The sequence below is a fragment of the Hylobates moloch genome, unplaced genomic scaffold, assembly GCF_009828535.3.
Source record: "Hylobates moloch isolate HMO894 unplaced genomic scaffold, HMol_V3 SCAFFOLD_6, whole genome shotgun sequence".
Lineage (NCBI taxonomy): Eukaryota > Metazoa > Chordata > Mammalia > Primates > Hylobatidae > Hylobates > Hylobates moloch.
Window position 1 is genome coordinate 14592622 of NW_026652281.1, and position 26302 is coordinate 14618923.

General features: G+C 43.0%; 2 protein-coding genes across 2 annotated transcripts; one reads left to right on the forward strand and one right to left on the reverse strand.

The window, feature by feature from the left end:
- Positions 1–2326: 2326 nt before the first annotated feature.
- LOC116470803 (cytoplasmic polyadenylated homeobox-like protein 2) lies at positions 2327–13275 on the forward strand. Its single transcript, XM_032156387.2, is given in 3 exon segments — positions 2327–2837; positions 12154–12541; positions 12544–13275. Coding segments are annotated over 3 exon segments (1215 nt in total). The 5' UTR covers positions 2327–2612; the 3' UTR covers positions 13146–13275.
- Positions 13276–16679: 3404 nt separating this feature from the next.
- On the reverse strand, positions 16680–26275 carry TERF2IP (TERF2 interacting protein). The gene is made up of 3 exons (XM_032156392.2): positions 25495–26275; positions 19661–19785; positions 16680–17905 (listed from the first exon to the last, which is right to left on the reverse strand). Exons 1-3 carry the CDS (start codon positions 26162–26164, stop codon positions 17501–17503), a joined length of 1200 nt encoding a protein of 399 aa, XP_032012283.1. The 5' UTR covers positions 26165–26275; the 3' UTR covers positions 16680–17500.
- Positions 26276–26302: the final 27 nt, after the last annotated feature.

A 26302-nucleotide genomic window follows, 5' to 3' on the forward strand; every position in this document is an offset into this window, starting at 1 on the left:
GCTGCAAGCCCCCCTGATTTGGCTTCCATTTACTGTCTCACCTTCTCTCCTCTCTGTTTTTCAATCACACTTTGTACTCCATTCTTAGTCTCTTCCTTGCTATTTCTAGAACATTCTAGTCTTTCTCAGGGCTCGGGGCTTTTGCATCAGTGTTTAACACCAGCTACTTCATTCATAAATATTTGTTTTAATTTACCCATTTAAAAAATATTTATTGTGTTTCTATTTGGGGTTTTTTGTTTTCAATCAGCCTACGTTGTGCTTTAAAGTGTCTATTTTTATAAGGCACTACTTTAGGCTTTCAAAAAATAGTAAATAAGATAGACTAAAAGCCATGGTCTCTGGGGCTTCCAATCTAGTGTGTTTGTAGAGAAGTAAAGGGAAGACAGACGGTGTCATCCACACGTGAATTATTTGGTAATTTTTTTTTTTTTTTTTTCGAGACGGAGTCTTGCTCTGTGGCCCAGGCTGGAGTGCAGTGGCGCAATCTCGGCTCACTGCAAGCTTCGCCTCCCGGGTTCACGCCATTCTCCTGCCTCAGCCTCTCCGAGTAGCTGGGACTACAGGCGCCCGCCACCACGCCCGGCTAATTTTTTGTATTTTTAGTAGAGACGGGGTTTCACCATGGTCTCGATCTCCTGACCTCGTGATCCGCCCGCCTCGGCCTCCCAAAGTGCTGGGATTACAAGCGTGAGCCACCGCGCCCGGCTATTTGGTAATTTTGAGTCACAATAGAGTTACAGAGAAAGGAACTAAAAACAGAGTAGGATAAGAGAAATTGAGAATTCTGATCTGGAAAGGTATTTCAGTTTTTTTTTTTCTTTCTTTTTTTTTTTGGAGACAGAGTCTTACTCTATCATCCAGGCTGGAGTAGAGTGTAGCGATCTCTCCTCACTGCAGCCTCTGCCTTCCCTGGGCTCAAGCGATGCTCCCACCTCAGCCTCCCGAATAGCTGGGATTATAGGTGCACACCACCACGCCTGGCTAATTTTTGTTTCACGTTGGCCAGGCTATCCTCGAACTCCTGACCTCAAGTTATCTGCTGGCTTCGGCCTTCCAGAGTGCCGGGATTATAGGCATGAGCCAGCACACACAGCCGGTTTTTCCATTTTTAATAGAGTGATTAGGGTAGGACTCCCTGGGGAAGTGAGTTTTGAACAAAGGCGTGGAGGGAGGTGAGGGAGTGAATCATGGGGATCAGAAGAGGAAGAAGTGGAGACCTTCCCAGGAAGAGAGAATAGCCCGAGTGGAGATTCCTCCAGGTGTTCAAAGGACAAGCAAAGAGGCTGACATAGCTGTGGGGCACTGAGTGAGGGGGAAAAGAAGCAGCGATGTCAGGAATAAATTTACGGAAGGGTACAGATTGAGTAGGCTTGAAGGCTATTAAAAAATAAAATTTTAGGCCTGGCATGGTGGCTCATGCCTGTAATCCTAGCACTTTGGGAGGCTGAGGAAGGTGGATCACTTGAGCTCAAGAGTTGGAGACCAGCCTTGGCCAACATGGGGAAACCTCATTTCTGCTAAAAATACAAAAATTAGCTGAGGGTGGTAGTCCCAGCTACTCAGGAGTCCCAACTACTCAGGGGAATCGCTTGAACCCAGGAGGTGGAGGTTGCAGTAAATAGAGATAGCACCACTGGTATCCAGCCTTGGCGACAGTGAGACTCCATCTCAAAAATAAACAAATCAATAAACTTTTAACTGAAATATACTGTGCATGCCAAAAATAGCAAATATTTATACATGTTTAATTTAACAAATGTTCACAAACCAACTACACTCATAGAACTCAGAGAGCACTCAGATAAAGAGAACTTAGTGGCACCCAGAGGCCTCTGTTTGCTCCCTTTCAGGCTCCGATTCCGTTCCCTCAGTAGCCCTTATCCTGCCTTCCAATCAATGTAGATCAGTTTTTCCTGTTATATATTACAGTGATGAAATAATAAAATATTCTTCTGCAATTAGCTCTAATTTTAAAGATAAATTCTCAGCCGGTGCGGTGGCTCACGCCTGTAATCCCAGCACTTTGGGAAGCCGACGTAGGCAAATCACGAGGTCGGGAGTTGAAGACCAGCCTGGCCAACATGGTGAAATCCCGTCTCTACTAAAAATACAAATAATTAGCTGGGCGTAGAGGCGGGTGCCTGTAATCCCAGCTACTTGGGAGGCTGAGGCAGGAGAATTGCTTGAACCTAGGAGGCAGAGGTTGCAGTGAGCCGAGATCACGCCACTGCACTCCAGCCGGGGTGACAAAAAATAAATAAATAAATAATAAATTCTCAAATCCAGATAGTAAATATGTTAGGCTGTGTGGACCCTAGAAACATCTGAGCCTCAACTACTAATTCTGCTATTGTGGCTTGAAAACAGCCATAGACAAGACATAAGTAAATGAATGTGACTGGTGACTGGTGTTTCAAAAAAACTCTATTTACAAAAACGCAACTGGCTGGATCTGGCCCATAGGCCTAGAGTTAGCCAATTCCTGCTTTCATTTGTAATATTATTATTGTGAGTAGCTGTGAGGTCACGTCTGGATTTCATCTTGGGAAGGGGAGGGAATCAATGGTGCTAACACTCTTTTTTGGTCTGGTAATTACCAATATTCTCCAATGCTCTTCTCACTACTTATACTTTTGTCAGGTTTCCCAGCTGAACAGGATCATCACAATGAAGAAAGACAAAGAAAGAAAGAAAGAAAAACAAAACACCAACATAAATTTTCTGAAGAATTATTGCAGGAACTTAAGGAAATATTTGGAGAGAGCGGTTATCCCAATTTCACCACTAGGAAAACACTGGCCGACAAATATGATTGTCCAGTTAATGTAATAAACGTAAGTTCAACCTCATATGCATGTTTCTTAGATTTTTTTTTTTTAGGAAAGGTCTCACTCCAGTTGCCCAGTCTGGAGTGCAATGGAGTGATCACGGCTCACTGCAGCCTCAACTTCCTGGGCTCAGGTGACTCCCCAACCTCAGCGCTCCCCACTCAGTAGCAGGGACTACAAGCTCCCACCACCACACGGCTTTGTATTTTTTGTAAAGATGGGAGTCTCACCATGTTGCCCAGGCTGGTGTTGAACTCCTGGAGTCAAGCAATGCACCCGTCTAGGCCTCCCAAAGTGCTGGGATTATAGGCGTTAGCCACCATCTCCAGCCATTTCCTAGAAAATTAAAGAGCAGTAAGTATAGATGGAGGTAGAAACCAGAAGATTAGACAAAAAGGTACAGAATTCAAAGAAATGGGAGAGAGTAATCAAAATATATACATCTATACAATTAATCCTCCATATCCACTGGTTCCACATGCACGGATTTAACTAACCACAAATGGAAAATATTTGGAAAATTTAAAAAAAGAAAATAGGCTGGGCCCAGTGGCTCACACCTGTAATCCCAACTTTGATCCCACCACTGCACAATTTTAAAAAAATACAAATTTTAAAACAATACAGAATAAGAACTACTTATGTAGCATTTGTGTTATATTAGATATTAGGTCTTCTAAGTAATCTAGAGGTGGTTTTAAGGACATGAGAGGACATGCCCAGCATATATGCAAATACTACAGTTTTATGTAAGGGACAGAAACATCCTCAGGTCTTGGTATCCAGAACCAATTTGAGAGAAAATTGTACACACACACACAATATGAAAAATATAGGCCTGATGCGGTGGCTCACGCCTGTAGTCCTAGCACTTTGGGAGGCCAAGGTGGGTGAATCACGAGGTCAGGAGTTTGAGACCAGCCTGACCAACACGGTGAAACCCCATCTCTACTAAAAATACAAAAATTAGCCAGGAGTGGTAGTGAGTGCCTGTAATCTCAGCTACCTGGGAGGCTGAGGCAGGAGAATCCCTGGAACCCAGGAGGCAGAGGCTGCAGTGATCCCGCCACTGCACTCCAGCCTGGGTGACAGAGCGAGACTCTGTCTCAAAATAAAAAAGAAAAATATAAAGAATTAAGCAGTATACAGCATTTCATCACATAGGAAAATAGTATTATTATGTATGTATGTTTGTGAAAATACAGTGGGTATGTATTGTGAAAACTAGACTGCAGTGAGGCAAATTTGGAAGCAGTGGATGAGTTGATGCTGCTGTAGTTAGTGGTAGTGGCGGTGGTTTGGGCCAGCTTGCTAGCTGTGCAGGTGGATGGGACTAATGAGACTGTAGATGTTTGAGATGGAGCTGACAAAATTTACTATGTGTGAGTTATGCTGTGAAAGGTAAGGTGGACCCAAATGTTACTTGGATGTTTGACTTAAGTCTGCGGAAGATGAGAGTTGCCTTTTACTAAGGAGGGACCTAGGGAGGGGCAGGTGTGTCAGAGAAATCAAAGTTTACATTTTGGACACATGTTTCACATGTCAGATAAACATACAAGTGGAAATACTAAGAGAACATTTGAATATGCAAGTCTGAAATTCAGGGGAGGGCACTTAGTAGGAGATACAAATTTGAAAATTGCCTGTTTATGAATAATGCCCTGGAATCTGGCACAAGCCCTAGCAGAGTGGTAAGGGCTTTACAATTACCTGCTGCATGAACCAATGTTTATGGACATTTTTCTGATATCATAGAATCAGTTGAGAAAATGCCTGTTAATTACTGTAAAAATTGATTGAACTAGAGCTATGTTTTACAAACAGAATGGCAAAGATTTCCCTTGCTCTCTATGTTCTGTAACAGTGCACAGACAGATTTATTGGTTGCTTGAAACTTGGAAGAAACTGCCCATTAATACAAACTAGAATAAGAATACAGATCAGGTTTTATATGAAAAAAATACAAAAATATTGTGTAAGGAATTTCGTTACTAATTTTTTTCTTTTTTCTTTTTTTTTTTTTTTTGGAGATGGAGTCTCCCTTTGTCACCCAGGCTGGAGCACAGTGGCACGACCTCGGCTCACTGCAACCTCCGCCTCCCAGGTTCAAACAATTCTTCTGCCTCAATCTCCTGACTAGCTGTGACTACAGGTACACGCCACCACACCTGGCTAATTTTTGTATTATTAGTAGAGGCAGGGTTTCACCATATTGGCCAGGCTGGTCTCGAACTCCTGACCTCAGGTGATCCTCCTGCCTTGGCCTCCCAAAGTGATGGGATTACATGCTTGAGCCACCATGCCTAGCCAGTTTGAAGAATTTTTTAACTTCCATCTTGATTTCATTGTTGACCCAATGATCATTCAGGAACAGGTTATTTAATTTCCATATATTTGCATGGTTTTGAAGGTTCCTTTTGGAGTTGATTCCCAGTTTTATTCCACTGTGTTCTGAGAGAGTACTTGATATAATTTCAATTTTGTTAAATTTATTGAGACTTGTTTCGTGACCTAGCGTATGGTCTATCTTGGAGAAAATTCCTTGTGCTGATTAATAGAATGTACATTCTTCAGCTGTTGGGTAGAATGTTCTGTAAATATCTGTGAAGTCCATTTATTCCAGAGTATAGATTAAATCCATTGTTTTTTTGTTGACTTTGTCTTGATGACCTGTCTAGTGCTGTCAGTGTAGTATTGATGTCCTCCACTTTTTTTTTTTTTTTTTTTTTGAGATGGAGTTTCACTCTTGTTGCCCAGGCTGGAGTGCAATGCTGTGATCTTAGCTCATTGCAACCTCCACCTCCCAGGTTAAAGCGATTCTCCTGCCTCAGCCTCCCAAGTAGCTGGAATTATAGGCATGCACCACCACACCAGGCTAATTTTGTGTTTTCAGTACAGATTTGTTGGCCAGGCTGGTCTTGAACTCCTGATCTCAGGTGATCTGCCTGCCTCAGCCTCTCAAAGTGCTGGGATTACAGGTGTGAGCCACCACACCCAGCCATCCTCCACTATTATTGTATTGCTGTCTATCCCATTTCTTAAGTCTGGTAGTAATTGTTTTATAAATTTGGGAACTCCAGTTTTAGGTGCATATATATTCAGGATTGTGATATTTTCCTGTTGTACAAGGCCTTTTACCATTATATAATGTCCCTCTTTGTCTTTTCTAACTGCTGTTGCTTTAAAGTTTGTGTTGTGTGATAAAAAATAGCTACTCATGCTCACTTTTGGTGTCCATTGCCATGGTTGTCCTTTTCCACTCCTTTACCTTAAGTTGATATGAGTTCCTATGTATTAGGTGAGTCTCTTGAAGGCAGCAGATACATGGTTGGTGAATTCTTATCCATTCTGCAATTCTGTATGTTTTAAGTGGAGCATTTAGGCCATTTACATTCAACGTTAGTATTGAGATGTGAGGTACTATTCCATTCACTGTGCTATTTGTTGCCTATATACCTTGGTTGGTTGGTTGGTTGGTTGGTTGGTTGGTTGGTTGGTTGGTTGGTTTGTTGGGACAGAGTCTTGCTCTGTTGCCCAGGCTGGAGTGCAATGATGCAGTCTTGGCTCACTGCAACTTCTGCCTCCCTGGTTCAAGTGATTCTCCTGTCTCATCCTCCCAAGTAGCTGGGATTACAGATGCCTGCCACCATGCCCAGCTAATTTTTGTATTTTTAGTAGAACTGGGTTTTCGCCATGTTGGCCAGGCTAGTCTCAAACTGCTGACCTCAAGTGATCCACCCGTCTCAGCCTCCCAAAGTGCTGGGATTACAAGCATGAGCCACCACACTCGGCTATACTTTGGTGTTTTTTTATTGTTTTTTGTTGTTGCTGCATAGGTCCTGTAAGATTTATCCTTTAAAGGCTCTGTTTTGATGCGTTTCCAGGATTTATTTCAAGATTTTAGAGCTCCTTTTAGCAGTTCTTGTAGTGTGGCTTGGTAGTGGCAGATTATCTCACCATTTGTTTGCCTGAAAATGACTATATCTTTTCTTCGTTTATGATGCTCACTTTCACTGGATACAAAATTCTTGGCTGATAATTGTTTTGTTTAAGGAGGCTGAAGATAGGGCCCCAATCCCTTCTAGCTTGTAGAGTTTCTGGTTAGAAATCTGCTGTTAATCTGATAGGTTATCCTTTATAGGTTTCCTGGCTTTTGTCTCATGGCTCTTAAGATTCTTTCCTTCATCTTAACTTTAGACGAACTTGACAAGTGCCTAGGCGATTTTTTTTTTTGGAATGGATTTCCCAGATGTTCTTTGAGCTTCTTGTATATGGATGTCTAGGTCTCTAACAAGTCCAGGGAAGTTTTCCTTCATTATTCTCCCAAATATGTCTTTCAAACTTTTAGATTTCTCTTCTTCCTCAGGAATGCCAATTATTCTTAGGCTTGGTCATTTAACATAATCCCAAACTTCTTGGAGGCTTTGTTCATTTTTTCTTATTCTTTTTTCTTTGCCTTTGTTGGATGAGATTAATTCGAAAATCTTGCCTTCAAGCACTGAAGTTCTTTTTCTGCTTGTTTGATTCTATTGCTGAGGCTTTCCAGAGAATTTTGCATTTCTCTAAGTGCATCTATTATTTCCTGAAGTTTTTATTGTTTTTTATTTATGCTATATATTTCACTGAAGATTTCTCCCCTTATTCCTTTTATTAGTTTTTTCATCTCCTTAAACTGTACTTCACCTTTCTCTGGTGCATCCTTGACTAGCTGAATAACTGACTTTCTGAATTCTTTTTCAGGTAAGTCATGGATTTCTTTTTGGTTTGGCTCCATTGCTGGTGAGGTAGTGTGATTTTTTGGGGGGGGGTGTTAAAGAACCTTGCTTTGTCATATTACCAGAATTATTTTTCTAGTTCCTTCTCACTTGGGTAGGCCATGTCAGAGGGAAGTGCTAGGGCTCAAGGCTGCTGTTCAGATTCTTTTGTCCCACACGATGTTCCCTTGATGTAGTACTCTTTCTCTTTTCCCAGGGATATGGCTTCCTGAGAGCTGAGCTATAGTGGTTATCTCTCTTCTGGATTTAGCCACCCAGCAGGTCTCCCAGGCTCCGGGCTGGTACTGGGGGTTGTCGAGTCCTGTGATTTGAACCATCTGCAGGTCTCTCAGCTGTGGATACCAGCACCTGCTCTGGTGGAGGTGGCAGGGGGTGTGAAATGGACCCTGTGAGGGACCTTAGTTTTGGTTGTTTCACGCACTATTTTTCTGCTTGTTGGCTTCCTGCCAGGAGTTCCCATTTTGAAGAGAGCATCAGAGTATTTGGGGCATCTCCTGGGCCCTTCAGGAGCAATCTACTTCCTTCAGAAGGTCTGTGGGTTCTCTCAGCTTTCCTGCTTTATTCCTGCAGTAGTTCTGGAGCAAAATTTCACCATGCGAGTCTCCACACACTGCTCTGTCCGTCTGTGTGGGAACCACAATCTAGTCCTGCCTCTTGTCTGTCATGATCTCTCAATTCTTCAATCGAGTTAAAACTTTAAATGCCAGGCAGCTGAAGCTCTGGCAGTGGCACAGTCCTTTCTGTAACTACATATTCTTATAGTATTACCACTTTTTTTTTACATTTCTGAATTTCCGACTATTAAGTTTCTCAATTTTGGTATTGCTTATTAATCATTTTCCATGCCCATCAAAGGACAGGCTTATGAAAGGGAGTTCATGGAAACTGGCAATTTAAATTGCATTGCATTGCATTGCACTGAGCTGACTGTTTTTACAGAAAGTGCCCCTATTGTAATCAGGAGGCAATCATGACTAGGGCAGGAGCATAGGAGGCCCTGTGATACATGAAAGCACACTTGCTTTTTTTGGTTAGGCTCTCATGAGCACTGCCTCCCACTGGCTCTACAATCTCTGACAAATTCGTGACTCTCCTAGTCCCTTTTCTGTTGCTTAGACCAGAATATCTGAAATTGAGTGATTTATAAAGAAAACATTTATTTCTTATAGTTATGGAGGCTGAGAAGTCCAAGGTCAAGGGGCTGCATCTGGTGAGAGCTTTCTTGCTGTTGGAGAATAAGGTGGTACAGGGTATCACATGGCAAGGTGGCTGAGGGTACTAGCTCAGGGGTCTCTTACTCTTGTAAAGCCACCAGTACTGCTCCCATGATAACCCATTAATCTATTAATCCATGAATGTGTTAATCCATTCATGAGGGCAAAGTCCTCATGATCCAATCACCTTTTAAGGCCTCACCTCTCAGTGCTGCCATGTTGAAGATTAAGATTTTGGGTTTTTTTTGCTTGTTTGTTTTTCTTTTTTTCTTTTTTTATTTTTTATTTTTTTTTTTGAGATGGAGTTTTGCTCTTGTTGCCCAGGCTGGAGTGCAATGGCACGATCTTAGCTCACTGCAACCTCTGCCTCCCCGGTTCAAGCAATTCTCCTGCCTTAGCCTCCCAAGTAGCTGGGATTACAGGCACGTGCCACCATGCCTAGCTAAGTTTGTACTTTTAGTAAATACGGGGTTTCTCCATGTTGGTCAGGCTGGTCTCGAACTCCCGACCTCAGGTGATCTGCCCACCTCGGCCTCCAAAAGTGCTGGGATTACAGGCGTGAGTCACTGCACCCAGCCGAAGATACGGTTTTATAAAACAAAAGTATCTGAGACAGATCTTAATCAATTTAGGAAGTTCTGTCAAGGTTAAGAACGTGCCTGTGACACAGCTTCAGGAGGTCCTGATGATATGTGCCCAAGGTGGTCAGGCCACAACTTGGTTTTAAACATTTTAGGGAGACATAAGGCATCAGTCGATACATGTAAGATGTACATTGGTTGGGTCTGGAAAGGCAGGACAACTGGAAGCAGGGGCTTCCAAGTCATAGGCAGATTCAAAGATTTTCTGATTGGTAGTTAGTTGAAAGAGTTATCACTAGAAAGGAATGTCTGGGTTACCATAAGGAATTGTGGAGACCAAAGTGTTGTCATGCTGATGAAGCCACCAGGTACCAGACTTCAGAGAGAATAGACTGTAAATGTTTCTTATCGGACTTGAAAAGTATGTTCTATGTTTCTTATCATACTTGAGGAGTCTGTTTTATCAGTAATCCCAAAAGAAAGGAGGGTATAATGAGGCATGTCTGGCTCCCCCTTGCCATCATGGTCTGAACTAATTTTTCAGTTAACTTTGGAAAGCCCTTGGCTGAGAGGAGGGGTCCATTCAGATGGTTGGGGGGCCTTAGAATTGTATTTTTGGGTTACAGTTTCAAGATGAGTTTTGGTGGGGATATTTAAACCACAGCACTCCTGCACTTCAGCTTTCTCTAAAATATGTGTAATTTTCTGTGTCGTAGGTGCCTGGTTCATTGTGCCTAGTCATAGTTTTGTTTTACACAATTATCCTGTGTGTGGATCAAAGATCCTTGTAGCTTCAGTGCTCCTAATAGCCTAAAAGCAATTCTGAACTTGGTAGCACAGGACATGAAAATATAAAAACAAGATGTTCCTGCTAGATTATGCAAGTAACTTACCCTGTAGCCTGAACTATAAGAATTACCTCCCACCGGGCGCAGTGGCTCACGCCTATAATCCCAGCACTTTGGGAGGCCGAGGCAGGCAGATCACGAGGTCAGGAGATCGAGACCATCCTGGGTGACACGGCGAAACCCTGTCTCTACTAAAAATACAAAAAAAATTAGCCGGGCATGGTGGCGGGGCGCCTGTAGTCCCAGCTACTCAGGAGGCAGAGGCAGGAGAACCTGGCAGGCAGAGCTTGCAGTAAGCCGACATTGCGCCACTGCACTCCAGCCTGGGCGACAGAGAAAGACTCCGTCTCAAAAAAAAAAAAAAAAAAAAGAATTATCTCCCTTATTCAAACCATAGCTTCTTAGGATACAAAAAGCATTTTCTCATCTCTGCCTCCCTCAAAGCCTGAATAATTTGGGTATTTGAATATTATCCTCTTTCTACGGGAGAGAAAAATAAAGATTAGACAAATTGAATGAAATAACTAGGGTTATTCTAAATATATATTTGGTCTTCTGCTGTTTCCTGGCATGCAATTCTCAAAATACTTAGAATCTCCAAAGTGATGTCTTTTTCTACACTAATGAGTTGACTGATGGGTAGTAGACCCTAGTAGCTTCAGGATGAGAGCTGTAAAGATCCAAGCAGGATTAGAGGGTTGGGACTTTCAGCCCCACCCTCCAACTTCTGGGGAGGGGAAGGTGCTGATGGTTAAGTTGATCACCAGCAGTTGATGCTTTAATCAATCATGCCTGTGCAATGAAGCCTCTTAAAAAAAAAAAGAAAGTAAAAAGAAAAAGGAAAAAAAAAGTGGGTTTGGGGAGCTTCCAGATAGCTGAACATGTGGAAGTTCCTGGAGGGTGGCTTGTCCAGGGAGGGCATGAAAGCTCTGCACCCCTTCCCCCATCTGGTGATGAATCTATATCCTTTGTAACAAACTGGTAAACATGTGTAATTCCCTGAGTTCTGTGAGCTGCTCTGGCAAGTTAATCAAACCCAAAAAGGAGGTCACAGGAGCCCCAACCCGAAGCCAGTCAGTCAAAAGTTGTAAAAGCCCAGACTTGCAACTGGCATCTGAAGGAGGGGCAGTCTTGCAGGACTGAGCCCTCGACCTGTGGGATCTGACAGTGTTTCCAGGTAGGCAGTGCTGGAAATGAATTGGAGGACACCCAGCTGGTGTGCACTGCAGAACTGATTGCTTGCCTTGTGTGCGGGGAAACACATTTGCTCACAGTAGTCTTTCTGTGACTGTTGTGGTAGGAGAGCAGAGGAAAAATGGTTTGTTTCTTCTCCTCAGAGAGTCATACAACAAATATATGGTCAATAAATAATTGAAACAATTGCACTCTTTACTTGTGACCCTTGAACCCAATGTATGTAAGAATTACATGCATATATGCAACAGAAATGGTATCAGAAAATACATTATTAATTCTTCCTGGTGGAAGAGCATGAGTAAATAGCAGGGTTGTAGGAACAATCCACATCTAGGTGGAACAGCTGGGAGCTTCCTCTGTAGCACAGAGTGGGTCTCAGTGAGCAAGCAAGAGAAGATTGCATATAGGTCACAAGTAGGTTGGAGATAGATTCTGGACAGCCTAGGTTTACACGTAAACCATGGTGTCATTGTCTCCAGTGAAGGAGGTTATGGTTCTAGAAATGCATGATGCATGACATCTGGTATCATATGTGCAGTTCTAGGAGAGATTGTCTTATTTTTTATAAGCTTTAATGTCCGAAGGCAAGTCAGGGACTCTGCTTTTTAAGAGGCTTAAAAAGAAAAAGCCTCCTACATTAAGGAATGCATAGAGGAATATAATCAGATAAGTAGATTTGATAATACAATATTATCTTTTCCCTTTAGAACTGGTTCCAGAATAATAGAGCCAGACTACCACCTGAAGAAAGACACAGAATATTTATTTGGAAAAAACACGATTTCCCAGTCCAAGCCCGTCCATTTTTAAGACTCCAGGAAACCCAGGCTGCAGCTTCCAACTATGCCACAGAGCAGAGTTTTTCCTGTGCCAAGAGGGCTCTGATGAGAAGAGCTGGTTGCTCCCCTCTGGAGAAACAGAGGATTCCCAGTCAACAGATGGGCTACAATTGCTTCTCTTTGGAGAACCAAGAGACTCCCAGTCAACAGGTGGGCTCCATGTGCTCTTCTCTGGAGAAACCAGGGATTCCCAGTCAACAGGTGGCCTCCCAGAGCTCGTATCTGGTCACAGGTACTGAAAAGCATCCAGGCTGTGCTAGGAGTATGGAGGTGACACAGGAAGTGAACATTCTACTGCCTATTGTTTTCTCAGCTACAACTGTGCAGAATGCCTTCATCCTCCCCCATCTTCTGTGCCACAGTTTTATGGAGAAAGGACTGAAACCAGGGAAAGCCAGCATGCAAGTCCCTTCCTTTTGGATTATGCTCAAGATGCATATGGGGTGAAGAAAGACCATTGTCATTGCTCATTCTGTCTCTCACTACTGCAAGAACAGCAGCAGAATGATTGGCAGTATCACCCGCAGCAGCACCAACAGCCTCAAAATTACTCAGAGGGGATGATGTTCCAGGAACAGTTGCCGATGGACTCGGGTCCTTGGGATCTAGGGAAGCAGTGGCCCTCAGTTCAGTCACAGCTGCAGAGTCAACTGCCTCAGAATAATGGAAAGCTGTTGTGCTCTCAACTGCAGCATGTGCCTCCCCAAATAGCTGCCGACTCACCCTTGCTGCCTCTGGGGCAAGATATGCAGGAAGGGGCTTCAAGCAACTCACGACTCAAATGCAGCAGTTTCAGGTTGAGGGGTCTACATGGGCCTGCCACAGAGACCCAAGGATGCAGCTTTGCAAAGTATTGCTAAGTGTCAGAGAACCATAGCCACAAATCAAGTCCAGAGTCACCCACACAGCAGGCCAAAGCAAAGCCATCTCCAGAAGCCTCCACATAAAAAGTAAAAATAAAAATAAGTAAATAAATAAATAAAAATAAATTTGTTTTAAAAAGCCAGCTGAGGTGAGGTTGTTTGAGCTTAAGGGTTCACGACCAGAGCCTGGACAACGTGGTGAGACCCCATCTCCAAAAAAAAAACTTTTTAAAAAAATTATTTGTGTGTGATAGTGAGCTCCTGTGGTACCAGCTACTCAGGAAGCTGGTTCAGGAGGATCGCTTGAGCCCAAGAGTTCAAGACCAGCCTGGGAAACATTTCTCCAAAAAAAAAAAATTTAAGCCAGGCACAATGGCATGTGCCTGTAGTCCCATTTAACTGGGAGGCTGAGATGGAAGTATCACTTGAGCCTGGGAGCTGGAGGCTACAGTGAGCTGTGATGGTTCCACTATACTCCGGCCTGAGTGACTGAGTGAGATCCTGTCTCAAAAAAAAAAAAAAAGTCTTCAGGAAGGCTCCATGAGCTGCTGGTTCCTTCTCGTAGAGAAGCAGTGTCCATATCTGTTATGGCTCCTGAGCTCCTGACCATATACTTTATGGTGGCCTGGAGAAGCTTGACTCCACAGAGTATGGATTGAAAAACCAACAATTGCTGGGCGGGATGGCTTAGCTGGGTGTGGTGGCACACACCTGTAATCCTAGCACTTTGGGAGGCCAAGGCAAGTGGATCACATGAGATCAGGAGTTCGAGACTAGCCTGATCAACATGTCAAAACCCGGTCTCTACAAAAAATTCAAAAAATTAGCCGAGCATAGTGGCGTGCATCTGTGGTCCCAGCTACTCGGAGGCTGAGGCACAGGAATGGCTGAACCCAGGAGGAAGAGGTTGCAGTGAGCCGAGATCCCACCACTGCCCTCCAGCCTAGGCAACAGAGTGAGACTCTGTCTTAAAAAAAAAGAAAAAAAAAATATACATATATATACACATAACAAAATAATCATATATATGGAATTAAAGAGCATGTAAAGGTAATTATGTCATTATAAAAAACACTATAAATGCATTTTTTTCTCAACTGATTTTTTGAAAACTGCATAAAAGTATATGTATATAACGTATAAGTTGGTCCTGTAACACAGAAGTTTAATAGATGTATTTTGACAATAACAGGAGGTACTGATCACAGATGCTAATAAAAATGATCATAGCTGCTGAAGTAATCCTTATAATAATGTATTGTTGGATTTTAATATAATAGACATAATATATATACCCCAAAAACAGGGGAAAGAGAAATAGTCATACAGGAGTAACACCTATGTATATTTCACTGGACTTAAGCTAATATAAATCTGAAACTAATTCCGATCAGATATGTATGGCAAACCCTAGAGAAACCACTTCTAAACACTCAAAATATACAGCAAAAATTAATGAAAACGTTGGCCAGGCATAGTGGCTTATGCCTGTAATCCCAGCACTTTGAGAGGCCAAGGCAGAGACAACACTTGAGCCCAGGAGTTTGAGGCTGCAGTGAGCTATGATAGTGCCACTGCATTCCAGCCTGGGTGACAGAGAGATACCCTGTCTCTAAAAAAGAAAAATAAAATGCTATTTAATATATTAGAAACTACTCATTAAATGCAAAACAAATCAGTAAATATCATGCCGGCCATCTTTTCAAATACCCCACTTACAATGGTCCCAGCATAATTGGGGTGGCCCCCAAAGCTGAGGACTGGATCATCCCACAGCTCTGCAGGACCAGATGACACGACAGTGAACAACCGCACCATCAAGACTGTCTCAGCCTTCTGCACCAATCCCGAACCCTATTCCTGCAGACTCTGGGCCAGGACCTAAACCAAAGCTGCAGCTCGCTGGGGCAACATTGATTGCCCAAGGTGAGGACTGAGCACAGATAGCCCTGGGGACTCTCTAGAGCAGACTCCTGATAGTGCAACCAATGGCAAGTGTGAACCGCTAGACAGAATCCTGTCTCCAGGTAGCGGAGGCCGAGAATTGACAAACCCAGGATATGGGCGCCTAGGCCAATAGGAAACACAGACAGCCTGTTACTAAGCAGAAACTGGACTCTAAGCCCTTAAAAAGTGATAAAAATATTTTCTACTAGCCAAATTTAAATTTTGTTTGCCTTCCACAGCAATGAGGCATCCTCACATGTGACCTGGATGGGCACTTTAATTTTTAAAACCAGATCCCAATCCCCACCAGGCTTTCAGTGTTCTTTACCCTCACTCACACATTTTTTATTTTGTTTCTTTTTTTTTTTCCACACTCTTGATTTTGATTGTACCTCTGCCTCAGCCTACTACCATTCATAGTGTTTAAACTTTAAGAACCGTGACAAGGAGAATCAAGGATCTCACCAGAATACCCATGTATCAAAACCAGTTCACAGACTGGTACAGATGGATGTCGGTGGTCTATGGGGTTGGCACCTGGACTCTGGTGGGCTCAATGTTTTACTTCAGCTGGAAAATGACGAAGCCATCAGGTGATGACGTAGAGCAAAAAGGATGTCTCAACAAGTGAAGGACCCAGTGACTATCTGAACTCCCAAAAGGGTTTTATGTGGAAATGATTGTCACATATGAAGATTTTGTTCCAATGATCCACAAGATCCTCAACTACTGGAAATCATGGACTAGTGGCCCTGGTGCAGAACCAGGATTGGCTGCTGAATTCTGAAAACCAGGACTTGGTTCAACATTTACATTTGATAGATGCCTTGATTCCCATTTTGTGTTTGTGAAAAGTGTATGTGTTTACTTTCGCTGTGAAACATAATCACTAATAATATGCGATAAATATTTTCTTGAAGGAAAAAAAAATGAGGACAGCAAGCATTTGAGTACAAATGATGATTCCAGGATGCACTGTAGGGAAGTGGGGAATGAGACAAGAGAAGGAAGCCTATGCAGGATGCATTCATAAGTAGATTCCCACTGTGGGCAACTATGTTTAATACTACTGGGGACCTCTAAAAGATGGCATGGAAACCATTATCCCACTCGAAGGATAACTTTCAAATATCCAGTTGTATAATTTCTCTGGTCCGCAGGGAAGCTGGGTAGGCACCCTCGAATTCCCATACAGGGGCATTAACTCCATAGCACTTCAAGCAGAGAGAAAGCCTCAAGCAGGTGCTTATTGCAGGATTCCTGTTAGTGGCACATGCTAGAGAATGATGTGTGCCCAGGGAATATGGATGAGGTCTTGACACCTTCTGCTACCCACCTGCTGGTCCCTGATTGGTTTCTCTCCCCTTTGGCTTTCAGCAGTTCAGCTTATTTTGCCACTTCTCAGAGTCCTTGATGCAGTTCTTCTCTTTGCTCCATTCAGAAGAACTAGTATCTTTCCAATGGCCTATTCATTCTAAAATGGAACCACTTTATTGGTTGTCATTAACAACAACTGTTAGTTCCTTTGTGGTTTTTAGACCTAAAAACTTTTGTGTATGCAATCAAAACACTTATTGACGAGACTCGAATACAAAGTTATATTTATTTTCAACAATGAAAACAACACAACAAAGTGGAGTCAATCCACTAATTTTTTTAAATCTAACACAATGCTTAGCACAAACTATACTCAATAAATAACACATTAACCAAGTAACATTATTCTTAACACTCTCTAGAGTTGTGTGCGCATTTTAAGGAAAACTGAGGGGTAGGTAAAGAAAGACATCCAGCAGACTTGACTGAGAAGGGCTCCAAAAAAAGAACAGCCGAAGAGCAGGGTACCCAAATACTAAGTTAGCAAAACGAATACAGCATTTTCAAAGCAGTCTAGAAATCAGAGCTCACTGGGTGAAATGACAAGGGTTTGGGGATAATCCGTGCTCAAGGCCTCATAATTAAATCTTCCCCTATTTTTAGATTCTTTATTTGGAATCTATCCCAATCTAAAGGAGCTTCTGCCAAAGGACAGGAGATTACTTATGCTGCCTGAAATGGCCTATGCCTCCTAAATTTCCTTTCACTTTGTCACTAATATAGCAAGGGTTCCATTCCAAGAAAGGATTACTACTATGTAGACCAACTCCTGTCTGATTTAGATCTTCCTTTCATAAACACATTGATACTTGTTCAAGAACAGCTGTAAATACATCCAATTTCTTTTCTTTTTATCCCCCTCTACAACTCTGCTTGGCTACAAAATCTAGGACTCACAGAGCAACAGCAGCAATGGTCAGAAAATAAGTGCCAGTTCCAATGCAAGAACTCTCTAAAGTTCATTGGTCACAATTTTTTTTAACCATCTCATTTACCATGACTTTTTTCTCTTCTCATTATCTTGCCAATTATTTCTTTCGAAATTCAATCCTCCGAGCTACATTCTGAGCACCAAATTTTTTGACCAATGCCTCTCTGGTATCCTCATCATCTTTTTGCAAATCTATGTCATCTTGTCGGGACCAAATGGGGTATCCATCAGCTCTCTGACCAGACGCTAAGAAGGCGGAAGTGGCCTCTAGCTCACCACTATTTTTTAGGAAGGCCTGTGTAACTGTTGATAGATCCAAGTTAAACTTCTCCATTAACTGCCGAATGATCTTAATGGCAGCTCCCACCTCTGGTTGAGAAACTTTTTCTTCTTCTTCTTCTTCCTCCTCATCAGGCTGTGTTTCTGAGTCTTCCTCAGGCGTGGGTGGATCATCATCACACATAGTTATATGTATTTCAAAATCAGGAGGGCTCTCATCCACCTAGACAGAATGATGAGTAAAACCAGCTCCTAATCACCAAGTCTTGAATTCTTATAATATCTGGTCTCTTCCAACTAACACCCCCTTGCCCTCTATTCCAATCACATTGGACTTCCTTCAGTTCCTCTTAATTGCTGTGTTCCTTCTTACACTTATTCATGTCAGATGTGTATGTATATGTACATGCGTGTGTAAGTGCACGCGTGTGTGACGGGTAGGGGGAGTATATGTGTATATGTGTGTATAATTGACTACAGTATTCCAATAGAATATTAGAAGCTACATTGAACATGAAAAATAAATGTATATATAAATAGAGAGACACATATACGTGCACACGTGTTCATTAGATTTGTTAAATGTTTGACTTCATTCTCAAGACTGTAAGCTCCTAAGGGCAGGAATTGTATGTTTTGTTCATCACCACATCTCCAATACCTACCAATGCCTATACATAATAAGTACTCAAAAAGCACTGCTGTATGAATATATTAGGGCTTCCAAGCTATACTGGTTAGACAGATTACAAAGCATGCTATATGAGAAGAGGCCTAGGTAGATCATGTTTGAGAGCTGAGTGTTTGAAGTTTAGGAAAAATGAACCAAATATCAAATAATAAAACAGACTACAAAAGGCAACAATCCATAAATCCTGCCAATTCCTGTGCACTCCTTCACTCACCAATTACAGAAGCTTTAAATTATTTCCCTTGTTTGGACTGAAGCCTAACCATTTTTCTTTGTTAATATGAATTTTCTTTGTTAATTCACAAGACCCTTTATCCTGGAAAAATATATGCATATAATTTGGACCTTTAAAAAACTTACCATTATTGTATGGCTCCTGTCTTTCTCTATAGCTATTATTAAATATTGGATTCTAACAGAGTAATAGAAGCTAGACTGAATATGGAAGAGCTAAAACAATTCAAAAAAGCTCAAAGTACACAAAAATTTGCTTGATAAAAAAATTACTATAATTAGCTAGACATGATGGCACATGCCTGTAATCCTAGCTACCCGGGAGGCTGAGGCAGAAGAATCACTGGAACCTGGGAGGTGGAAGCTGCAGTGAGCTGAGATGGCACCACTGCACTTCAGCCTGGGTGACAGAGTGAGACTCCACCTCAAAAAAATAGAAAAAGCGGTGGCTCATGCCTGTAATCCCAGCACTTTCGGAGGCCAAGGCGGGCGGATCACGAGGTCAGGAGATCGAGACCATCTTGGCTAACACGGTGAAACCCCGTGTCTACTAAAAACATAAAAAAATTAGCCAGGCATGGTGGCGGGCACCTGTAGTCCCAGCTACTCGGGAGACTGAGGCAGGAGAATGGCGTGAACCCGGGAGGCGGAGCTTGCAGTGAGCTGAGATAGCGCCACTGCACTCCAGCCTGAGCGACAGTGCGAGACTCCGTCTCAAAAAAATAGAAAAAACAATTACTACAAACTTTTTGAAAAATATATTGACATTAAAGTACTCAAAGTGGGATGCTTTATACTGTTTATACAACTGTCCCTATTCTACCCAATTTTTCTCCCTTTCCCCCTCAACTTGTCCTGCCAAAAACTAAAAGCTTTGTGAAGCAAAAGCTTCAGGGTAACATGTCTGAAGCCCAGATCAATCCCATTTTCCATTTTCCCTTTCCATCTTGAACTCCTCTCTCACTTTCCTGAGCCCCAGGTAGATGAAAAAGGTGTACAGTTTCAAACAAGAATGAAGGTAGGGAAAAAAATGAGTAAATCTAGTTAACATACCACAACCTCCTCAAACTCCCGGGTGGCTTCCACAAGCATCTTTTTGACTGCTTCTTCATTCTCCTGGATTTCTTCCTTCACATACTCTTCTTCAGGCAAATCTGGAGTTCTCTTATTCTGTGGTTCTGTTAAAGAGAAGAACAGCACAGATTAGCAGTAGCCTCTTTTACATAAACCAAAAATATATTGTCTGCTGTGTGAGCTCTGGGCCAGGAGTAAGCCTGCACTTTTTTTTTTTTTTTTTAACTATCAGAAGACATCTGTTCTTGATTCGGAAGGGTAAAAAAAGCCTAAGACGTGCTCATTCACCCATTTCTACGCTTGCTTCTGAAAAGATGTACTATCCAAACGATGATACATTCTTAAACTCTGACATATAAAAATGCGCAAGTTTAATTCATTTTTTGCTTTGTATTTACAGACTTTGCAAATTAACAAAAATGTGTCATAAATTGGGTTCCTTAGGAAGCAAATTCTGAGATGGAGATGGAAATTTAAACAATTGGGGAGTGATTTTGGGAAAACCTTTGTGGAAGAGAAGGAAAGCAGGAGTGGGCAGAGAGAGAAGCTGATTCATCAAAGAGTTACAGCAAGGCCTCAGGCAAAACCATGGGCAACTCTGGAGCTAGGAAGGCCCTCAGAATTGACCTGGGGCCAAGGAGCAGAGACTTTTTAACTCTGCAAATATCAGTCACTGGATGGTGGCAGCCCTAAGAAGACAGGACTTTGGGCAAGGCAGCTCTCCTAGCAGCCAAAGGCAGATCTGGGCCATGTACCACAATCCACCAATATACCATCTACAAAAAGGAGGGCCTCCTAAATTTAAACATCCTGTTCCTTCCCCTTTACATTTTGTTCTCTGAAGATTTAACTCTGCTCCTTTTCTACTTACTAAAACGTACTACAAAGGGGCAGCAAGAGGGAGTTTTTCGTGACGGAATTGTTCTAAATCCCAATTTGGGTGCTGGTTACAAAAATTTACATTAAGTTAAAACACATATAACTGGACAAGAGTACAGCAGTTCCTCAAAAAATTCAATATAATTTCATGATGACAACCCACAAGGAAAAAGAAAAAATTAAACAAAATTACCATATGATCCAGCAATTGCATTTCTAGGCATATACCTAAAATAATGGAAAGTAGGGTCTCAGACAGATACTAGTTATACCCATGTTCACAGCAGCATTATTCAAAATAAACAAAAGATGGAAATAAGCCAAATGTCAAGTGATAGATGAATGGATAAACAAAATGTAGTATATACATACAATGGAATATTATTCACCCTTAAAAAGGAATGAAATTCTGACACATGCTACAATATGGATGAACTTTGAAGATATTATGCAAAGTGAAATAAGCCAGACACAAAAGCGCAAATATTACATGATTCTACTTGTATGAGGTATCTAGAAATATTGAATTCATTGAAACAGAGGGCGGAATGGTTGTTTCCGGAGCTAAGAGGAGGGAGAAATGGGGAATTAGTGTTTAATAGGCATGTTTCTGACCCCTAGAAGCAGAAAATAATAAAAGGCATGGAGTTTCAGTTTTAGAAAATGAGTAAGTTCTAGATACAGATGGTGGTGACAGTTGCCCAACAATGTGAATGCACTTAATAATGCCACTGAACAGAACACTTAAACAACTATTTGAATTGTAAATTTTATGGTATATATATTTTACCACAATAAAAAATAAAGTTTTTAAAATCACATAATTTTACACCATAAAAAGTTAATTTTACTGTATGTATTTAATAAAATTCTTAAATAGTAACTAAAAAAGCTTTATCTTTCAGAGATACATGCTAAAATAGATAAAATGATATGATATGTGGCATTTGCTTCAAAACACTCCAGGAAGTTGGGACCAAAGGTATAGATTTAAAAAACGCCATGAACTAAAATCAGGTGAAGGTGGGTGATGGATACATGCAGTATAGTTCACTATACTATTCTATATTTGTAAATGCTTGGAATTCTCCATAAGAAAAAGTAAATTACCGTTCATTCACATAATGAAGTACAGCGCAATCAATGAGAAAAGAATGAAGAAAAGCTTTGTGCAGACACGCAACACTTCAAGATAAATAATTAAGTTTAAAAAAAGTAAACCACAGAGTAAGTTGATGTCTAGTGTAGCTAGTATTACTATGAGCAAAGGGGACATGTAACAGACAAGAGATGGTAATAGAGGCTGCCTCTAGGAAAGGACCCAGGGAAAAGGGTATGTAAACAGGGAGACTGCCTTTCAGTATGTACCCATTTGTACTCTGAGTATATCTACGGGATAAATTCCTAGAACAAAACTGCCATGTTTAAGGGAATATACATTATAACGTCATCAGATATTGTCAAAATGCCCCCCAAAGAAATTGTATCAATTTCTATTAACAACGTAGGAGTATACTTGTTTTCCCACACACTAACTTTGGATATTACCCATTGTATTGACTTTTGCCAATCTTACAGATAAAATATAACATCTCCTTGCTCTGATTTACTTAAAAAAATAAATAACTTGGGGAGCTTTTGTTCTATTTTGTATAGTGGAAGCTATCTCAATTCATCAAATAAATACAAAACAAGTCCAACACACATACTTACTAACTCACAGGTCTCATGGGTCAAAGTATAGCTTATACTGACCCTCTGCTCAGGGTCTGATTTACTTTCTTTCTTTTTTTTTTTTTTCCCGAGACGGAGTCTGGCTCTGTCACCCAGGCTGGAGTGCAGGGGCTTGATCTCAGCTCACTGCAACCTACACCTCCCTGCTTAAAGCAATTTTCATGCCTCAGCCACCTGAGTAGCTGGGATTGCAGGCGCACACCACCATGCCTGGATAATTTTTGTAGTTCTAGTAGTGACGGAGTTTCACCATGTTGGCCAGGCTGGTCTTGAACTCCTGACCTCAAGTGATCTGCTGCCTTGGCCTCCCAAAGTGCTAGGATTACAGGCATGAGCCACCGCACTCGGTCTGATTTACTTTCATTTAATAACAGAATACTTCTTCATTTGTTTATTGGCTGCTTATTTATTTCCTTTACTGGGAATTTCCTGTTCCATTTCCTTTTCTCATTTTTCTTTTAGTTTTCTTTTTACTTAATGACTTCTTACTTAATGACAAAGAGCTCATTAGACATTAAAGAAACTAAGTCTATTGCAATGTATTGGGAATGTTTTTCCAGCATGCCCTCTGACTTTATTTATCATGAGAAGTTCTTAATTTTCAGGTAATCAAATATAGAAAACTTTTTCTTAGTCTTTTTGGCTTCATGACTTATCACCATGCTAATATTTTTACTTTTTTTCTTCTGGCAAATCAGACAGCATCCTGAACCACAAATGGTTCAGAGCAACTCCCACCATACTGATATATTCATTCATATCTTCTCTTACTCATTTTAGAATTTTTTAATTTTTACATTTAAATATCTGATTATCAAAAGATTACTTAGGTAGGATGAATCCAGCTTAATTTTGTCCCAAGTTCCAAATGGCTTGCCAATAGTCCCAACATCACGGATTTAAAAGCAAGGCCCAGACACAGCATGGTGGCTCACACCTGGCATCCTAGCACTTTTGGGAGGCCAAGTCGGGCAGATCCCTTGAGCCCAGGAGTTCGAGACCAGCCTGGGCAACACAGCCAAATCCTGTCTCTACAAAAAAAATACAAAAATTAGCTAGGTGTGGTGATGAGTGCCTGTAGTCCCAGCTACTTGGGAAGCTGAGGTGGGAGGATCCACTGAGCCTGGGAAGTCAAGGCTGCAGTGAGCCGTGATCGCACTACTGCACTCCAGCCTGTGTGACAGAGCAAGACCCCGTCTCAAGATATATAAATAAATAAAATTAAAATAAAATAAAAATAAAAGCAAGGCCGTACATGATGACATACTTCACCCATACACATAGCCTAACCTCATCTGCTATCATTAATTCTCCCTCCTACTCCATTACAGCCACTCTGTTCTCTTTGTGGCTACAAAAACACACCAGCCATACTCCTACCTAAGGGCGATTGCCCTGGCTTCTTCCTCTGCCTGAACACTCTTCCCCAGATATCCACCTGGCTTGCTCTTTCAGTTCCTTCGGTCTCTGATTAAACATCAGCTTATGACAGTGACCTTCTCTTATCATCCTATAGGAAAAACCTCCTTCCCAACCCTTACACTCTGAATTTTTCTCTATAGCCCTTACCACTCCCCAGCTAGCATGTTATAAGCTCCATGACCACTGGGACTTTTATTTATTGTTATATTCCAGCAGGACAACAATGTCTGGCACTCAAATATCTGCTGAATGAATGAAGCTGAAATGTCACTTTTACCAAAACAAAATTCCTACTAAGCATACTGAACAGGAGAAAAACATTTTACTCCCCAGCCTTCAAGTGTTAAATGGAGTAGCCATCCAGGCAAAGAAAAGGTGGGAGGATTACGGAGGGGGAGGAGAAGCAGTAAGCCTCTTTAAACAAAAGGGTCTGTCGGTTTATCAATGCCAGATACGTCACAAGTACATCTTAACAGCCTCGCTCTGCATCCTAGACATACTGAACCCCAATTTTCAATTCAACTGCATTAAAAACTCACTTCACCTAAGCAACACCAGGAAGAGACCTTCCAAATGCCGAGAACCTTCTTAAGTCCATAGGCATTCAGTTACGCCAGAGCATTAAAATAAGTCTGGTACGCCTTTATACTAAATCCACCTGAACATAACAGCAATCTTTTTTAAAAAGGAGTCTGTAGAATATCTCTTAAAAGAAACACAAGAAGCCAGTTATCCCGTGGGTAGCTGGTGGACAGGAAGGACGAGATAATTTTTTTTTTTTTTTGAGACGGAGTCTCGCTCTGTCACCCACGCTGGACAGCAGTGGCGCAGTCTCGGCTCACTGCAACCTCCGCCCCCCGGGTTCAAGCAATTCTCCTGCCTCAGCCTCCTGAGTAGCTGGGACTACAGGAACTCTCCGCCACGGCCGGCTAATTTTTGTAATTTTAGTAGGGGCGGCGTTTCGCCATGTTGGTCAGGCTCGTCTCGATCTCCCGACCTCAGGTGATTCGCCCGCCTCGGCCTCCCAAAGTGCTGGGATTACAGGCTTGAGCCACCGCGCCCGGCCAAGAGAATTTTCTATATACTCTTTTTGTAACTTTTGAATGTAGAACCATGTCAATATTCTAGTCAAAGGTAAAGTAAATTAAAACTAGACCAAGAAGCTGGGTGTGATGGCTCACGCCTGTAATCCCAACACTTTGGGAGGCCGAGGTGGGAGGATCGCTTGAGCCCAAGAGTTCGAGACCTGTCAGGGCAACACAGCGAGATCCCCAACTCTACAACAACTTTTTTTTTTTTAATTTAGCGGGACGTGGCAGCGCGGGAGTGTAGTCCCAGCCACTTGGGAGGCTGAAGCGTGAGATTCGCTTGAGCCCGGGAGGTCCAGGATGCAGTGGGTCGTGATCGCGCGGCTGCATCACAGCCTGGGCGACTGAGCGAGCCCCCACTCAAAAATTAAAAAATAAAAACGACGAGAGGCCGGACGTGGTGGCTCACTCCTGTAATCCCAACACTTTGGGTGGCCGAGGCAGGAGGATCGCTTGAGCTCAGGAGTTCAGACCAGCTTAGGCAACACAGACCCATCGCAAAAAAAGAACATTAATAAACAACAAGGGAGCGAGGAGGCAAGAAAATGGTGCAAATTTACCCGGATGTCAACAGGGGGAGGGGCCAAGCGCTGCTACCCAAGATGCCAAGATGGACGCCAGGCAGCCAGGGAAAAAACCCCAACCCCACCCGCGCAGGGGCCCGCGAGGCGCCGCGCGCAGCCTCCTCACCCCCGCTATCTGCGGCCTCCGGGTCCTCCTCCGCCTTCCGCTTGAGCTTCTGGGAGGAGGGGCTCACCGGCGCGTCCCCCAGCAGGTACTTATGCTCCTGGCCCCGCAGGTGCTTGAGGTAGCGGTCCTTCAGGGACTGCCACGAGTGCTGCGTGAGCGAGCTCTTCTCCATCGCTTTCCACAAGGCGTTACCAGTGACGGAGCTGGGCGAGCGGGCATTTTCCTTCACGTAGGTCAGGATGGCTACGTCGTCCGCATCCGTGAAGGCGATCCGCCCCGCGAGCCGCTGCGGCTCTGGCTCCGCGGCGCCCTCGGCCAGGGCCCCGGGCTTTGCTTCCGAGCTGGTGTCCGCTGCCGAGGCGGGGCCCAGCCGATAGGCCTCCAGCTCCAGCCTCTCGTTGCGCTCCACGCAGTCCAGGATGTACTGCGTGGAGATGAAATCACCCGAGGCCTCGGCCAGCGCCTCCCCGGGCTGGGCCAGCAGCACGGCCCCGGGCTCCTGCACTCGGCAGACGGTGCCGCCGCCGTGCAGGATGAGCGTTGACAGCCGACGCTTGGCCGGGCTGGGCCGCACGTAGAAGGACATGGAGCTGCCGTCGTCCCTCACGAACAGAGTCGAGGAATGGGTGGGCCCATTGGGGTCTTTGCCCAAATCCATCGCCTCCGCCATGTCTGACGCCGAGCTCTACTAGGAGATCTGCCCCCTCGCGAGCGCCTGGCACGCAGAGCGCAACTGACTGAGCTGTCACCTCAGACGCCTCTGCCGCGAAGCGCAGCACTGGGCCTGCGCAGCAGCGGCCGCGGCGCA

Bases quoted from the DNA above. Each gene is read 5' to 3' on its own strand.
- TERF2IP (XM_032156392.2), bottom strand. From the start codon at position 26,164: ATGGCGGAGGCGATGGATTTGGGCAAAGACCCCAATGGGCCCACCCAT. The intron at 19,786-25,494 runs GTGAGGAGGCTG...TCTCTTTAACAG, and splicing joins GGAGGCCGCAGATAGCGGGG to AACCACAGAATAAGAGAACT. The intron at 17,906-19,660 runs GTATGTTAACTA...CATTCTGTCTAG, and splicing joins GGGAGTTTGAGGAGGTTGTG to GTGGATGAGAGCCCTCCTGA.